This window comes from Marmota marmota, unplaced genomic scaffold (assembly GCF_001458135.2).
Source record: "Marmota marmota marmota unplaced genomic scaffold, marMar, whole genome shotgun sequence".
Classification (NCBI taxonomy): Eukaryota; Metazoa; Chordata; class Mammalia; order Rodentia; family Sciuridae; genus Marmota; species Marmota marmota.
The window spans coordinates 9,612,424-9,629,718 of NW_025999941.1; the positions used below are offsets into that span (position 1 = coordinate 9,612,424).

A 17,295-nucleotide genomic window follows, 5' to 3' on the forward strand; every position below is an offset into this window, starting at 1 on the left:
GGGCACAAAAATAACAGGGAGACTTCTAAAGAGGAAATGGGTCATGAGTGATGGGAGAGTGGATGTAAGCAAAGTAAGTTATTTGCCTATATGAAAATGCCACAATGAAACCCATTATTCTGCATAATTAAAATGCACTTATATTTTTTAAAGAGGTTATTGTAGGCTGGGGGTGTAGGTCTGTGGTAGAGGGTTTGCCTAGCTTATCCAAGGCCCTGGGTGGGTAGGGGTTGTTGTCATCCAGGTGAGATGTTGATGCTTTGGGCTAGGTAAAGATAGTATGAATGGACAAGAAGATGCATTCAAGGTATGATAAAGACTGCAGGATTTGCTGATGGTTTGGAAGCAAAAGCTGTGGACAGTTGAATAATCAAAATAATTTACTGAGCTGGTAAAAGTTAGAGTGGGTTCTATTGTTTGTTTTTTGGTGGGTAGGATGGGTAATCAAGAGTTTCATCTTAACCCAGCCGAGTGGTGCACACCTGTAATCCCAGTAGCTTGGAAGTCTGAGGCAGGAGGATTGCGAGTTCAAAGCCAGCCTCAGCAAAAGCAAGGTGTGAAGCAACTCAGTAAGACCCTGTCTCCAAATAAACTACAAAAATAGAGCTGGAGATGTGACTCAGTGGTACCTCCTCCCACCCTCCGCCCTGTCAAAGTTAAATTTAACATAAATTTAAGTTTGCAATGCTTTGTAGCTGTCCAATTGGAGATAATAGGCCATTGGATAACAATCTAGATCCCAGGGAGAGGTCCAAACTGGAGATACACATTTGGGAATCATATTTATAGTAAAATCCATGAAACGTTATAAAGTCATCTAAGGAGACCTTGCCCCAAAGAACCCCAATATCAGAGAACGGATTCAACACGATCAGCAAAATATGAGAACTAGGAGCATGTATGTTGTCTGAGAAGCCTGGAGAAGAGACACCTGTTAAGACAAAATGAGACTCTGGGGCTGGGGATATAGCTTAGTTGGTAGCGTGCTTGCCTTGCATGCACAAGACCCTGGGTTCAAACCCCAGCACCTCACAAAAATGAAGTTTTAAAATGAGACTCTGTCGGCGGGACTACGTAAAGCGGTCGAAAACCCATTATGTTGCTGTCATCCTACCGTGAGAACTATCTACAGCAACATCCACCCAATCTCTGCTACGGCACAGCCCCGCCTTTCCCGCTTTCCCAGAATCCTCCGAGCCGACGCCCGAGGCGGCCATTTTGATTGTGGGCAGCCCTGCGGGAAATTGCGCCTGCGCGGTGGCCTTTCCGCTCTGGAGGTCTAGCTGAGGAAGAGGCTGGTGGGCGTCTGCCGCCACGATGACCCAGGCTGAGAAGGGGGACGCAGAAAACGGGAAGGAGAAGGGCGGGGAGAAGGAGAAGGAGCAGCGCGGCGTGAAGCGGCCCATCGTGCCAGCGCTGGTGCCGGAATCGCTGCAGGAGGTGGGGCGCCGGGGGCCGGACTCAGGACCCCACGCCTAGCCTAGGTCCTCTGGGGCCAGGCCGGGGCTCAGAACGCGGCCGAGGAAGGGAGGCCTGGCAGCCGTTGGAAGGGGTCGGGTTTCCCCCCTAGAGGATCGTATCACTAGTGGGTGGTGCCGCGAAGTGGTTGTTTCGCGCCGGTCGCGGGCTTTGAGGGAACGCGGTGCGCAGCAGAGTCTGGCGGTCAGTGCGCGAGCTCCGCGTTCCTCCCGCCGGCTCCGCCAGGCTCTGAGCCCCGCGTCCCCAGCCCGGAAACTACGACCGTGCTATCACGTGCCTCCCAAGTTGCTCTGAGGTTTACATGGCCTCAGGGAGAGTTTAGCACCCGGCTGGTCCACGGGGAGCTGCAGCTGATGATTGTTACATGTTCAGGTGTTTTCCATTGTTAGCAAAGATTCTTCAAACTTCAAAGCAAGGAGAAGGTGGACTTTTTTCTCTAAAGTAGAGATTGAGACCTGCCTGTTCAGAAGACAACAAGATTAAGTCAGATTTACCAGGAAAAACAAATTTGCATTAGCTTGGCATGAGAGGAGCTTTATTGTACATTTGCAAGCACTTTATTCATCAGTGAAGAAAACACCTTCTCATAGGAAAACTGGAAAAGACAATGCATAATTCACAAAGAAATAAGGAGGCATTAAATGCTCAGAATTTCACGTTGTCATCTGAGCCAGCTTCCTCACCCGTGGGTGGGTTAGAACAGTTGTAAAATGCCTAGCAGAGTGCCTGGCACATGGGAAGCCCTCGGGGTAATTATTACTGTTGCAGAAGCCTGGTTTCTCCATTTGAAGGAGCAGGCTAGATGGTCTGTAGTGGCCTTGCCTGTTTCTACTCCCTGTCATTCTCCCACTTTATACAGGAGCCTATTCCTAGTAGAGCTTGCTGTTGTGGGGGGCACAGATAACAGAACATGGTGTGGAATGGGCTAGTGCAGAGGATTATACAGCAGACAGCAGGCACTTCCTTCTGCCCTGACAGGGCAGGTTTCTCCAAAGGAGGTAACATCTGGACTGAAACCTGAAGATAATTAGGAGTTAGCAGGGGAAGTTCAGAAAGGGAAGGAGAACAGCATGGAAGACACTTGGGCCTAGAGAGGATAGGCAGTAAATTAGGATGTCTGGAATTGAGGAAGATAGCAGAAGCCATATTGTGAGGATCATATAAGCTGGAATATGGCATCTTCTGAAGGCAATGGAGAACTTTTGGAAGGCTTCCTGTATTAAGTGCTTCTCTCCATACCTCCTATGGCTGGGCTGCATGATTAATGATTAATTCGTTTCATCCTCACAAGAGTGCTTGAGATAGGAATGTAATCAGAGCAAAGAAGTAGCTTCTGAATTTGCAGCCAGATTTATGAATCCTGAGCCTGGGCCCTTAAGCACTACAGCAGTCAGTGTGTGTAGCACCCTTTAGTTTTTCCATGTTCTCTGTGATACCTATATTGTTTAATGTAGTAAGATTTGTTGTTGTTGTTTTTTTTTTTTAAGAAAACAAGACTTAATCCAGAGAAATAATGTGTGGAATGTATCCATTTTTTTAATACATTAAATATGTGATTACCAAAAAATATTTGTCCACACTCTAAGAAGCTGCATTTTCTACTCCAGAGCTTCCCAGTCAACATGCTGCAGATTGTAAGCTGTTAATGAGGTACAGGTATCCCTGATGTTGGGCAGCCTCATCTGTTTACCCCAATATGTTGGACAAATGTCTGCCTTACACAGAATAGCTTGGGAAAGTACTGCTCAACACCTTGGTTCTTAAGAATGATGCCATTGTGATTCAACAAATAACCTCCCAGGCTCCTGTCACCCATATGCTGGGATATAGATTAGTGAACAGGACAGGTGTCCCTTCTCATGGAAAGTTTATTGTATGTTGAGAGAGCAAACAATAAATAGTTACAGAAGTGACAATGTCATAAAGGAAGGAATACCATAAGATTGCTGGGGATGTGGGCAGCAAATCTTGTCTGATGACATTTAACTTCAGACCTGAAGGAGGAGTAACACTTAGAGGCGGGAGAGAACATTTCAAGCAAAGGAGTTGTCTGTTTGAAGGCTCCAAAGTCAGTGAGTTAAGAATTCAAGAGGAACCAGACTCGATGGTGCACACATGTAACTCCAGCTACTTGGGAGGCTGAGGCAGGAGGTTTGTGTTTTTGAGGCCAGCCTGGCAACATAACAAGACCCCATCTAAAAAAGGAATATAGATTAAGATTAAAGAGGTTAAAATGAAAGTGGTTCTGGAGTGAAGCTAGAGAATTAGGCAGAGGTTCTGAACTTATTGACAATCCACAGAACTGTTTTGAAGGAAGACGGGTAAGAAAACAACTGTAGCTTGATGTCAGGGTAAAATAGGTACTAAAGAGTCAGGCTGGAATTGCAATTCTTAACTAAGGCATCCCTGTTGTGAAAAAGATTGTCAGTCCCTTCTCTTATTCCTACTGAAATTTGGAACCTTCAACAAGTTCATGTAGCAGAAGTTCTCCCAAGTAATTCTGTATTCTGCCCTCTTCAGATTTATTGAGCTGAAATGATTGTCATGTAAAAGTAAAGCCCACAGTTATTGCCACCGTCCTGGATTTGTGCTGCTTTGTCAGTCCTTGTTCACCATTATCCAAGGATGGATTGTGAATTGCAGCAAAGTTTTCTGATTTGTGAGGATAGCTCTTGCTATGTCAGGTAAATAATACAGAACCAACAAGGGTAACCTTGTTTTAAAAATAATGACACCAAAATACATTTGGTGGACACATTCTGAAGTGATTAACATATAAAGTCTTAGTTTCCAGCATTACAAAGTAATAATTCCATTAATTCCTTCTCTGACCCCTTCCATCAAACCTAAGTAATTTTTATTAGTCACCTCAGGAGCTTTTTAAAATTGTCAGTTCTTAGGTGTTCTCCCTGGAGTTTCTGAATCAGAAAACTTAGGACATTTTTTGTTTTTTTAACCTTAACAAATGTTTTAGGTCATTCATATGGATCTTAGAACATAGTATTCTCCATATTCTTCCACACTCTATACCTTGTTTAATTGTCTTCCTTAGTAAGTAGATGGGTGGTAGAAACTTCATCCTAGTCATCATCGTACCCATAGTCTCTGGCACATAATCACTCAGTATTTATGTGTTAATTTATGTTGGATAATTTTGTTTAATTTAAGCAAATATTTGTTTAGCTGGATGCACTCTGAGTCAGATCAAGAGCATACAGATAGAAAAAGATGGAGAGCAGTAATTGGATATTTCTCAACTCCTCTACTGAATTATTTTGATACTCTTGAGTCCAGTAGTCTTTACAGGAAACTTAGTTTGTTACCAATGGATTGATTAATTTACACCTGTATAGTATTTACTGAGATCACACGCCTGTGTTTCACATTTGCAGCAAATCCAGAGCAACTTCATTGTTGTAATACATCCAGGTTCAACAACTTTGAGAATTGGTCGAGCCACAGACACACTCCCTGCCAGCATTCCTCATGTCATTGCAAGAAGACACAAACAACAAGGGCAGCCCCTATACAAGGACAATTGGCTCTTAAGGGAAGGACTAAATGTAAGTCAAAATAGTGGACCTGGAGAGAAAGCCCAAGGTTGTTTCCTTGTGAGGGCTTAGACACCCAAGAGTATCTGGGAATCTTGAACAAACATCCTCATAGCTTTACTGTGTTTTAAAATAATAACAGCTGTCATTTTTTATCTGAACTGTTGATTTAGATTGTGAAGAATTAGTTGCAACAAAAATAAATTCAGTTTAACTGATTAAGATTAATTGGATATTGATAAAGGTGATCTTTAATGGAAGTTATAGAATTGTCACTTAAAATGATATGGGTTTTTATTAACTGATAACTGTATTTTCTTTTCCAAACACTTATACTTTAAATCCAACTCATATTTTAAAACCATTAGCAAATTGAACTGCTATGGCCAACCACTTACTATAGTCTTAGATCAAATTATAATTTCAAGACAAAAAAAATAATTTCCCTGAAGTAAGCATTCACTCAATCTTATTTTGCAGATGGTAATTATTAGAAAAAAATTTGTTAGCTGTTAAATCTGCATATTGCATCATGATTCACTTTTAGCTTTCAAGTTTTAAGTTAAGGACAGTTTTAGAAATTTAAATTTTTGTAATTGTGATGGTAACCTTTAGGATTCTCTTGTTTAGTATAACTAGCAGACTACTGAAGTCCAGTTATAAATTTAATTATAACTCGCCCATGTAAGAGTCCACAAAATCTTAGTAACTTGTATATTTGGTTAATCAAAATACAATATGTAGAAGGAATGTGACATTGTTACAAAATTGTAAACATGAGAAATACAGATGTATGGAAGAATCTCTGAAATACTTTGTAAACATGAAGTAGATGTGCTTTGATTAGTGCTGTGAAAAATTTTAACAATCAAAAGTCTCTTGAGGATATAGATTTTTGCTAATATTTAGGGTTTGGTCAGAGTTTCATTTTTGACTTTTTTATTTACAATAAAAGATTACTTGGAATCCTGTAAATTACTGCAAATGACAGAGATTAAGGAAATGCTGTTTGTTGATGAGGGAGTAGTTCCTAATGATGGATTAAATAGTAGCTTTCTCTTTTCACTAAGTCCTTTATTCTGCTCATCTTTCAATTTTTTCCCCTCAGAAACCTGAAAGTAATGAACAAAGACAAAATGGCCTTAAAATGGTGGATCAAGCAATATGGTCTAAAAAAATGTCAAATGGCACAAGACGAATTCCTGTGTCTCCTGAACAGGTTAGTCAACTTTTTCTTCCCATTTATTCTTTTCCACTTTTATTATCATATGTCTCTCAATGTGGGCTATTGTGCAAATAACAGGGTGGACTCACACAAACCTAGATGATCTAGCTGCCTACACACTTATGCCATATGGCATAGCTTATTGCTCTCAGGCCATAAACCTGTGTAGCATGTTATTGTATTGAATACTATAGGCAGTTGTAATAAAATGGAAGGTATATGTGTATCTAAACATAAAAAGTACAGTAAAAATGCAGAATAAAAGATAAAAGTATACCCGTGTAGGGTATTTATCATGAACAGAGTTTGCATAACTGGAAGTCTCCCTGGGTGAGACAGTGAGTGGTGAGAATGAAGGCCTAGGATGTCACTGTACACTACTGTACACTTTATAAACATTGTACACATAGGCAACACTTAATTTTTTTTTTTTTTCAGAAACAAATTTAGCTTTACTAAAACCTTTAAAAAAAAAAAAAAAAAAAACAGTACTGGAGATTGAACCCAGAAGTGCTCTACCACCGAGCTACATCTCAGCCCATACACACACACACACACATATATTTTTTCTTTTTGAGACAAGGTTTCACCAAGTTGCCTTGAGGTTAGCCTCAAACTTGCAGTTCTTCTATCTTAGCCTCCCAATACCTGGGGTTATAGGTTGCAGCTCCATACTTAGCCACTTTGCTGTAACTTCTTCAGTTTTTTTATAATACAGCTTAAGATACAAACATGGTACAGATGTATAAAAATTTTCTTTATATCCTTATCTATGTTTTTTTCTATTTAAATTTTTTTTTCTTTTAAACTTTTCTTGGTTAAAATCTTAACACACACGTTAAGCCAGCATGGGGTAAGGATCATCAGTATTACTGTCTTCTACCCCCACATCTTATTCCACTGGGAGGACTTCATGGGTAATAACACATGGAACTATGATAACAGTGTCTTTTCCTGGAATATCTCCTGAAGGACCCTGAGAATCTTTTACAGTTAACTTTTATAAATAAATATAAAATATATGTACTATATACATATAAAATAATATTTTATATTAAATATTTTATACACATATATGGAATATACTCTATAAAAGAATGGTATAAATATATAAACCATTAACATAGTTTATTATGAATATCAAGTTTAAGTACTATACCTAATTGTTCGTGTTTTACTTTTGTGTGACTGGAAGAGCAGTACATTTGTTTATACCAGCATCACCACAAATGAGTGAGTAATGTCATGAGTTAGTAGGTGGTTGGAATTTTTCAGCTCCATTATAATGTTATGGGTCCACTGTCTTATATGTGGCCTATTATTGACCAAAATATCATTACGTGGCACATGACTATAATACCATTCACACGTTTTCCCTTTTATTCTGCAAATACAAGATGAGATTTCCTTTAAAAAGAAAGAAACTCCTTTCTTAACTGTATATTGAATACTAGAATACTTGAATCAGTGTCACAAATGCTTAGGCAAGCCAGCTAACTTATAAGGTAGTTTATTAACCAAGTTTATAAAAGTTTATATTTTACTGGAGAGTGTGTAATCTAGGATCTTGGTAGGAAGCTGTATTCTTAACTGTATTCTTCAATTTAATATAAACCAATGCAGACATGAGTTAGATTTACATATAGATTTATATTCATCTTTAAGCAGTATATAGTTTTAATTTTGGACTGTCTATAAATAACAAAACAGGTGTGAAAATCATGGGAAAAACCAAGATTGTGGAAAAGGACAAGAAAATCTTTCGGTGACTAGTGAATATTTTCCCCAGTATTTTGGATCTGTGATTAAAATTGATCTGTGAATGGGAGAAACAAAAGGGATTCTTAATGCTGCCCTCCTCCCCTTCTTGTGTAAATGCAACTAATTTTCTTTTTCTTTTTCAGGCACGTTCCTACAACAAACAAATGCGGCCTGCAATTTTAGATCACTGTTCTGGAAATAAGTGGACAAACACGTCTCATCACCCTGAGTATTTGGTAGGAGAAGAGGTAAGAAATGTCTTTACAGTGAAATGAAAAAAGAAAAAATGTGATCTTTCTCTTAAAATCCACTTTACTACCAAGTTCTGATTGTTTCTTAACATTTGGTTATTCTGCTTTGAGGATCAGATATTCACACTGATACCTGGGTTGTTAAATATTTCACATTCAACATCTAAAACATTCAGAAATTGTTGTTCTTAGTATTCCCCCCCCCACCCCCCAGTGCTGGAGATTGAACTCAGGACCTCAGGCATGTTAGGCAAGTGCTGCTGAGCTACGTTCCCCAGCTCCTCATTCAGAAATGTTAATATTAATTCTGGTCTTAGATTTTTGACTCCAGGAGAAGAGTTTTTAAAATATACCTCTTTCCTTCCCTGCCTTTTCTAGGCCTTGTATGTTAATCCATTGGATTGTTACAATATCCATTGGCCTATCAGAAGAGGCCAGTTAAATATTCACCCGGGACCTGGGGGCTCCCTTACAGCTGTTCTAGCAGATATTGAAGTAATATGGTCTCATGCAATACAAAAGTACTTGGAAATCCCACTGAAAGACTTAAAGGTGAGCTAAAATTCCCAGTTAATTTGGATTGTCTTAAAGATTCTTGGTCAACACAAATAGACTTTACCAAGTTGTTTGTGATATAGTGTCCTTCTTGAAGCATTCTCATCCTTAGGGTGGTGGTCTTCCTCAATTAGTTCCTTTCTGATGTCTTATTTTTTAATGTTTTGCTTTGGGGTGTCTCAGTGCTGTTTGGAAGTCAGCAAGCTTGCTCATGTTTATGTTTTCTGTCTCTACTCAGACACATTAGTTGTCTTATCTTTCATTTTACAAATCTGAGATGATTCCAAGTGTGGTGGGGGGAGACTTTGGGTTTCATGAAGAAACAGAAAATGTTTAAGGATTGCACATGTGTTCAAGTTTTTCCTCTGAGCCATTAGCCGTAACTGCTGCTCCTGTGTAGGGACGCCTCCATAAGGACAGGTGTGGTGGGATTGGACTTGACTGGATGTGTTAACGCTTCCACCTTTTTTTCTTTGTTCTTTTTAGTATTATAGATGTATCCTATTAATTCCTGATATCTATAATAAACAGCATGTGAAAGAACTAGTGAATATGATATTGATGAAGATGGGTTTTTCAGGTATGTGGGATATTCTAGTGAGACTTATTTACAAATTTTTTAAAAATTTTATTTATCTAATTACTTGTGGTATTGGAGTTCAAACCCTGGATTTCATGCATGCTAGGGAAGCACTGTACCACTGAGCTACACCCCTAGTCCTGCAGTGAGCCCTACTTGAAATGAAATTGTTCTTTTTCAGTGGCAAAGTTAATCTAATTCACTGATTCATTTAAATGCTTATTCTGAAAAGATTAATGCAGATACATTCCTAAAAGTTTCTAGGCTCCTGACTTTAGTTAATCGTTTTTACAATCTGTACTGCTCTCTAGCTGATTGGTCCTCTGCTTTTTGTTTCTTAGGGATTGTGGTCCATCAGGAGTCTGTCTGTGCTACCTTTGGAAGTGGCTTAAGCAGCACATGTATTGTAGATGTTGGGGACCAGAAGACAAGCGTGTGCTGTGTGGAGGATGGGGTGTCTCATCGGAACACGCGGTAAGGAACTTGTGAGATGATGTTTCCTATTCCCTCTCCCTTCAAAGTCTGTTCATATCATTAGGGTTAAGAAATTATATATTTAAAAGTGGGCATAGGAAACCAGCAAGATTTGGGGAGTATAAATTCTAGCAAGACTAAAAACAAATGATTGCCCTTATTGGAACTTTCTAGTGTGAATCCATGTCAGTGGCTCCTGAAAGTCCTGGCTTGTATTGTATGCTTTCCCATAGAGGAAGTGTGAATGTTAACTTCATTTCTTTTACTGTGGCCTGCCATAGAAAAGCTAATCACACCCTAACAGCAAAGGATGGCTGTTTTCTCGTGGTGTCATCAGTGGTAACGAGTTAATAAAATAAATGGCAGGAGCACGTTTGCTGCATGTCCTTCCTAAGACATCTTTATGCAGGTAAAGCCACTTGGGTAGTACAGGAATGTATTCTGTGCATCGTTTTGTGGTCCTAAGACAGCTTTCTTCTGTCTCTTACTTTAGGTAGATTAAGTCTCAGGTACAAAAGAAATGAATATAAACAGGATTCAAGGCGGTCATGAAAAGGTTAATCTACTGCCTCCAATCCCAATTTACAAGACATTCTAAAACCCAGTATGAGGGCTGGGGTTGTAGCTCAGTGGTAGAGCGCTTGCCTAGAACATGTGAGGCTGTGGGGTTTGATCCTTAGCACCACATAAAAAAATAAATAAAGTTTTTTTTTTTTCCTTTTGACGTTGTTTTTGTTTATTTTATGCTCTTGTATAGCTCATCACTTTTCCTTTATTCATCCCAATTCATTAAAACAGTTGCATCTAATTACATAAAAACAAGATATTTCTGTGCAAATACATACATGTACATACACTACATAGGAAATATAACTGATTTTTCTGAACAGAGTAATTATAAAAACAAATCATTGACCATCAGAAAAAAAATCTTTGGGAAACTAAAAAGAACTGATTACAATAATATATAGATGTAATAAAATGTAAACTGTCTAAAAACTATAATTGGCAATTGGATAGAGTCATTATGTAAATGAAACATAACCAAACAGTTTTTTTTTACTTTAAAATTTTTTTTTTAATTTATGTATGACAGTGGATTGCATTACAATTCTTATTACATATATGGAGCACAATTTTTCATATCTCTGGTTGTATACAAAATATATTCACACCAATTCATGTCTTTATACATGTACTTTGGATAATAATGATCATCACATTCCACCATTATTTCTAAAAATGAAGGTATTGTGTCCATCTACAACTGAAAAAAAAAAAAGAGTGCGTGTGTGTGTTGTGTGTGTGTGTATAAAAATAAATAGATAAAACCCAGTATGAGCTAGCGTGGCTCTGCCATTGTTGTTCTCAAAGTATAGAGAAAATACTGGACCCAGGTTTATTACCATTAAAATAATTTTACAGTGGTCTTCTTAAGTTATAGAAACTTTCAGTTAGTGAACAGTTTCCCTAAGTCTTTCCCTCATAAGTTTGTCTTATGTTGTTACCTCTGCATGCTTGTGAGTGCAGCCAGCCAAACAACTGTGATCTAGCGAAAGTCCATTGACTTGAAAATGAGTTGGATTTAATAATGTATATTCTGTGTTTTGAAAACTTTTTGCAAACAGCAAAAAGCATGTTCATATCATTAGGGTTTAGAAATGACTGCTTCCAGGTGCCCTGTCAACTGGTTTTGGCTCAAGTTCCCTTTGTCCCTTCTACTATCTATTCCATTCTTCCATTCAGTTCTTACAATAAACATTTGAAAATTTTTGTGTTGTACTATGCCTAAAGGAGTTCTTGAAGCACTCTTTGCACCTTCCTAACTCACAGATTTAACAGTCTGCCCTTTTAACTTTAGGCTTTGTCTGGCCTATGGAGGATCTGACGTGTCAAGATGTTTTTATTGGCTCATGCAACGAGCTGGATTCCCTTACAGAGAATGCCAGTTAACAAATAAAATGGATTGCCTTCTTCTGCAGCACCTTAAAGAAACTTTTTGTCATTTAGACCAGGTGGGAACAAAATATTACCTATCATTTTTTTGTTTCTAGAGAAAATGTAATATTTAAAAGGTATTTTAAGATTAATTATACTGCTCTTTTAACCCAATTAATAAAGCCTAGAAGCTTTGCTCTCAAGGGGGTGAGAGCTTTTTGATATGGTCAAGATAGTGAGGTGCTCTCTTGAACCCAGAATGCACAGGTTGTTTTTTAGGAGAATTTAGCACATTTTTCTCTGAAGGTGTCTAATCACTCTGATAAGAATGAAGATAAAATTTTAGGTATAATAAATGTAACAAAAATACATAGATGTGGACATTTTTATTAAATTTTGAAGCACTTTCTTAGTATTGTGAAGAGTTAACCTTTAAATCATATATCTATATGTGTATATATAATATATGCATACATATATTAGATATGGGTTGGCTACCTTTTTTACTTTTTGTATTTGACTTTTTTTCCTCTACTTTTTCAGATAATAGAATTCTGAGTTTTAAGACTCTAAGAAACATAAAAAGGGTCTAGATATAAGTTGAGAGAATTTGCTTATTGATTGAGGTCACTCTTTGTATTAATGTTTATCAAAAATGAAAACTGCAGATGATATACATTTCAGAAGTGTTAAATAGGAAAGCCAGGAACAACTGAATTCTTGGGTTTTTGGGTTTTTTTTTTTTTGGTACCTGGGATTTAACCCAGGGGTGTTTAACCACTGAGCCACATCCCCAACCCCTTTTTAATTCCTTTTATTTGAGACAGGGTCTTGCAAAGGTGCTTAGGGTCTCGCTAAGTTGCTGAGGTTGGCTTTGAATTTGCCAGGCGTTTGCCCCCACACCCAGTTTGGAACTTTTTTTTATTAAGTATAGTGAGAGTGGTACAGGGTTGTAGGGTGGCCTTTTTATTGTAAAATTTAGAGATGGAGAGGCTTATGCATAATTTGAGGAGTTTACATGCATTCTTACTGATTTACTGACAGCATCTTTTCCTGGAATCAGGACATCTCTGGGCTTCAGGACCATGAGTTTCAGATTCGCCATCCAGATTCTCCTGCCCTGCTTTACCAGTTTCGGTTAGGAGATGAAAAACTCCAGGTAACCCCATAGATGTGTATATCTTGGGTAAAAAGAAATCTATCCAGGCTCAATCAATCACACTGGGAGAATGTGCACTTGCTGGGAACATGGTGAGTTTGCTAGTTGGAAGTTGGAGGCAGTATCTTTCTGATTCTTTTTTTCTTTTTCATGCTCAGGCTCCAATGGCTTTGTTTTACCCCGCAACTTTTGGAATTGTTGGACAGAAAATGACAACTTTGCAGCACAGATCCCAGGGTGATCCTGAGGATCCTCATGATGAGCATTATCTACTGGCTACACAGAGCAAGCAAGAACAGGTTCATAGTAATTCTGGTGGGAGAAGAGACAATTTTGATCCTGCAGGAGAAGTTTGCCCAGAATTAATAGATCACTGATCATTTATTTCGGTCTTCAACAGACTAACCCTGATACTGCTTGTAGAACTAGAGATGAAGTGTGAATTTTATTTTGTCTTTTACAGTATTGGAGGTTGACCCCAGGGCCTTCAACAGGCTAGACAAATGCTCTACAACTGAGCTATATCCCTATCCCTTTTTTATTTTTTATTTTGAGATAGAATTTCACAAAGTTGCCCAGCCTTGCCTCAAACTGGCAATCTTCCTGCCTCAACCTTTGAGTAGCTGGGATTACAATGCCTGATTAAAGTCTGACTTTAAAATCCAGATGACAGACTTCTTTATTCAGGCATTAATTCGGTTTTCTGAATGCCATGCCATGTACTTAAAAAGTTAATGAAAACACTTTTCTTTTGCCATAATATTATTTACTTACATTATCTGCTACTAAATATTGATTCAGTAGTATTTTCAGTAGCATCTCACCTACTTTATAATTAATTACATTGTAAAAGGTATATGGCATGGGCAAAGAGCTGAATTTTTTTGTTCAAAACTAGTTTCAGTAATAAGAGGTCTGCTGTAGGAGCATAAAATGAAGCTTTTACCTGCTAATGAAATATCAGAGCTCATGATGAAAAATAGACGAGAACTATAAACCTTTTCTAGTCTTTGTTCCTGCCCCATAGGCAAATGTGAAGCAGTAGATAGAACTTAAAAATGAGGATTTTCTAGTAGCCGTTGGCCCATGAATCCTATTGAAATATTTCACTTCAGGAAAAATGGTATCGGTACTAACATTTTAATATCAAAATCCAACCAGTGGTAGATCCACACTGAGTCCTACCGAGACTGCTTTGGCTTTAGAGTGTGCTCACTCCTCACTCCTAGGTTATCTTGGGATTGGGTGCTGGGCAGTATGTGTATAACTTGCTGGCTTTTGTTTCATAATGGGACATGATAGGCAGGGAAGGGTGGGATCTAGCTAGACAATATCAACAGTGTTCTGTTATGGTCATACCATCTACTTGATTATCCTTTTGATTTATAGTCTGCAAAAGCTACTGCTGACCGAAAATCAGCATCTAAACCCATTGGATTTGAAGGAGATCTTCGTGGCCAGTCCTCTGATCTTCCAGAAAGACTCCATTCTCAGGAGGTGGATTTAGGATCCTCCCAGGGAGACTGCCTGATGGCTGGCAATGACTCCGAGGAGGCCCTCACTGCACTGATGTCCAGGAAAACTGCCATCTCACTGTTTGAAGGGAAAGCCCTGGGCCTTGACAAAGCCATCCTGCATAGCATAGACTGCTGTTGTAAGCACATTTGGGGACACCAGAAATAACAAATAAATTGGTTCAATTTAGGGTATATTTTTGCAGTGTATCATGGTCATTCAGAAACTATCGAGTACCTACTCTGTCCTTGCTTTGCCAGGTGTTAGGAGTACAGTAATGAAATAGAATAATTGGTTTTTGGCCTTATTGATTGTATAGCATAGGGAGAATAACATAATTGCATAAATATGAAATTATAATTGTGGTGGGTGCTGCAAAGTTGAACTATAGGGTCCTAAGAGCTCCTGATTTAGAGATGTAATAAAGGAGTTTTACTTACTCCGGGGAAGGTTTGGAGGGTGGGCAGTAGGGAATGCTTTCTTGAAGAGCCATGTGAGAGATCTCAGGTGGAGAGCAAACAGGTTGTTAGACAAACAGGGTGACATTCCATGCAGAGGAAGAAAGCTGCAAAGACTGATGTGGGAATCAGAGTGTGGGAATGAGGCTGGAGAGTAGGTGAGTACCACACCACACTGGACCTCATGGTCCACCTTGAAGGGTTTGGTCTTAATCCTTTGAGTAACAAGGCATGAAGGGTGGGGTGGCGGCATGCTCAAGATTTGTGTTTTACAAGGTTCCTCTGGCTGTGTGGGTTTAAGAGTGGTCTAGAGGGAGATCTTTGAGGAGGTTATTGCAGTTGTTCAAGCAAGAGATGTTTGTGGCTTGGCCTAGTGGTGGTGGTGGTAAGTGGAAGGGATATCTATGTCTTTTCAGCATCTGATGATACCAAAAAGAAGATGTACAGCTCCATCCTGGTTGTGGGAGGTGGTTTGATGTTTCATAAAGCTCAAGAATTTCTACAGCACAGAATTCTCAACAAAATGCCACCTTCGTTCAGGCGAATTATTGAAAATGTGGATGTAATTACAAGGCCTAAGGTGTGTTGTTTCATGGTGCAAATTGAACTGTATGCAAACGAAACCAGCAGTGGTTATTTCTAAGTGGACAGTTAAAACCTGGGAGGTTTGGGCTTGTGTCAGGCGAGGTTGTAAGAGTATGAGGAAGTGCAAAAATTACTCTTGAGTGTGGCACAGATGTGGCAGAAGGAGCTCTGGACTAGGTGACTAAATTCCTGGTTCTGGCCCTTGTTGCACCTGACTTCTACCTTTGTGAGAGAATCAGGTGGGTTGAGAATACTGTTCTCTCATACCCTGACAGCCTCTTATAGTCAAGAACTATTGCTGGTCCCTGGACTAGAAAGATCTTTAAAAATCTTTTTGGTTTGAACTATCTTGAAAAGAAGTATAAACCCAGGAATTTTGAAATACATTGTGTCTGAATTTCATTAAATATAAACCCAGGAATTTAGAAATATATCATGTTTGAATTAAATCTCACTACAGTTCCTGGTGATATTATTTTCTTTTACTTCTGAGGGAAGGATTGTGGGAATGTATTTATTCCACTCACATATCAAAATTATTTTGTTATATATGTTCCTGCTTAAAGGCCTGTTGTGGAATAGTAGTGAAGGGTAGCATGTTCAATAGTAAAAATTAAAAGTGTTCTCTTGTCAGATCAGAGAGGTCTTAGTTGTCCATGAGTCCCGCTGTCTTAATATGGGTAGAAGACCTAGCTTCTTAGGACATGAACTCAGCAGGAATCCTTCCCAGATTAAAGTAAATGAAGTATACATCTTGTCTGCTTATACTAAAACAGTTCTATCACTTGTCTAGGACATGGATCCTCGGCTGATTGCATGGAAAGGAGGGGCAGTGTTGGCATGTTTGGATACAACTCAGGAACTGTGGATTTATCAGCGAGAATGGCAGCGTTTTGGTGTCCGCATGTTACGAGAGCGAGCTGCTTTCGTGTGGTGAAATGGGGAGGAAAAGTCGCTGTTGAAGACCAAAACAAGTCTCTTGGTATAAAGAATATGTATGTATGTATTTTAATTTATTGACCTAGATGCTTAATTGTCAAGGAAAAGAAATAAATTTCAGTTTTATGTTCATGATATGACATTGGTTTGAAATTATAATCTTTTGAAGACAGGTCATTTAAGAATAAATATGAACTCTTTAATTGTAGCTCTCTGCCCCTTTCTCAGGGCTTCGCAGTGATATAAAATGTTGCTGTTGAACTTTCTTTTATGGGGCGAAGAACTTTTTGTTGACCTTTGAGCATTGTCAGCCATACCGATGTGACTTGTGAGAAGGGCCCATTTGTGCCATTTCCCTCTTGTCTAGCATAGTATAGGTGTCTTGAGTTCTGTGCACGTGACTCATGTATTCTTGGAATTCTAAATACAAAAAAAGTAGTTTTTGGGTTTTTTTCAATTTTCTGTGGGATTACAAAAAAAGATAGGAACCCATTCAGTTCTAGATTTCTAGAGACAACAACTTAAGGCTTTACTGGCTAGATGCTGTCATCAGAAATGCTGTAGGGTGGGTTAAAGAAAACTGTTATAAGAGCAAGACAACAGCTAAAATGGACATCTTTCCTTCTTAAAGCTATATAGAAATGATTTGGATAAAATTTAGAGTTGTTAGCTTGTGCTGTATAATATGGTAACTGTCAGGATTACTACTTGATCATCAAGCCCCCAGTTTTCCTTTATTTGAAGAACCAGATGCAAGCTTTTGGAGATTTCTATGTTCAGTATGACCAGTTGCCCTTAACCTGTGAGCACTCTGGAGCAAAATCA

At 38.7% G+C, this 17,295-nt stretch overlaps 1 protein-coding gene across 5 annotated transcripts; it reads left to right on the forward strand.

Annotated features, from left to right (window-relative positions):
* Window positions 1-1,235: 1,235 nt before the first annotated feature.
* Actr8 (actin related protein 8) lies at window positions 1,236-16,610 on the forward strand. 5 transcript variants are annotated; one of them, XM_015494423.2, is made up of 14 exons: window positions 1,303-1,440; window positions 4,000-4,163; window positions 4,872-5,042; window positions 6,139-6,249; window positions 8,160-8,264; window positions 8,646-8,819; window positions 9,309-9,402; window positions 9,744-9,876; window positions 11,738-11,891; window positions 12,878-12,973; window positions 13,132-13,272; window positions 14,363-14,627; window positions 15,363-15,526; window positions 16,325-16,610. In XM_015494423.2, exons 4-14 carry the CDS (start codon window positions 6,178-6,180, stop codon window positions 16,466-16,468), a joined length of 1,542 nt encoding a protein of 513 aa, XP_015349909.1. In that variant the 5' UTR covers window positions 1,303-1,440; window positions 4,000-4,163; window positions 4,872-5,042; window positions 6,139-6,177; the 3' UTR covers window positions 16,469-16,610. The 5 variants fall into 5 exon arrangements, with proteins under 5 accessions (XP_015349908.1, XP_015349909.1, XP_048657085.1 ...); XM_048801128.1 differs by having other exon boundaries at window positions 4,909-5,042; XM_015494422.2 differs by lacking the exon at window positions 4,000-4,163 and having other exon boundaries at window positions 1,236-1,440.
* The last annotated feature ends 685 nt before the right edge of the window (window positions 16,611-17,295 follow it).

What these genes read in the sequence shown, in the direction of transcription:
- Actr8 (XM_015494422.2), top strand. Translation starts at nt 1,318, where the DNA reads ATGACCCAGGCTGAGAAGGGGGACGCAGAAAACGGGAAGGAGAAGGGC. An exon ending in GATGAAGATGGGTTTTTCAG is followed by an intron (nt 9,403 to 9,743) that starts GTATGTGGGATA and finishes TTTGTTTCTTAG; the next exon opens with GGATTGTGGTCCATCAGGAG. An exon ending in CACAGAGCAAGCAAGAACAG is followed by an intron (nt 13,273 to 14,362) that starts GTTCATAGTAAT and finishes TTTGATTTATAG; the next exon opens with TCTGCAAAAGCTACTGCTGA.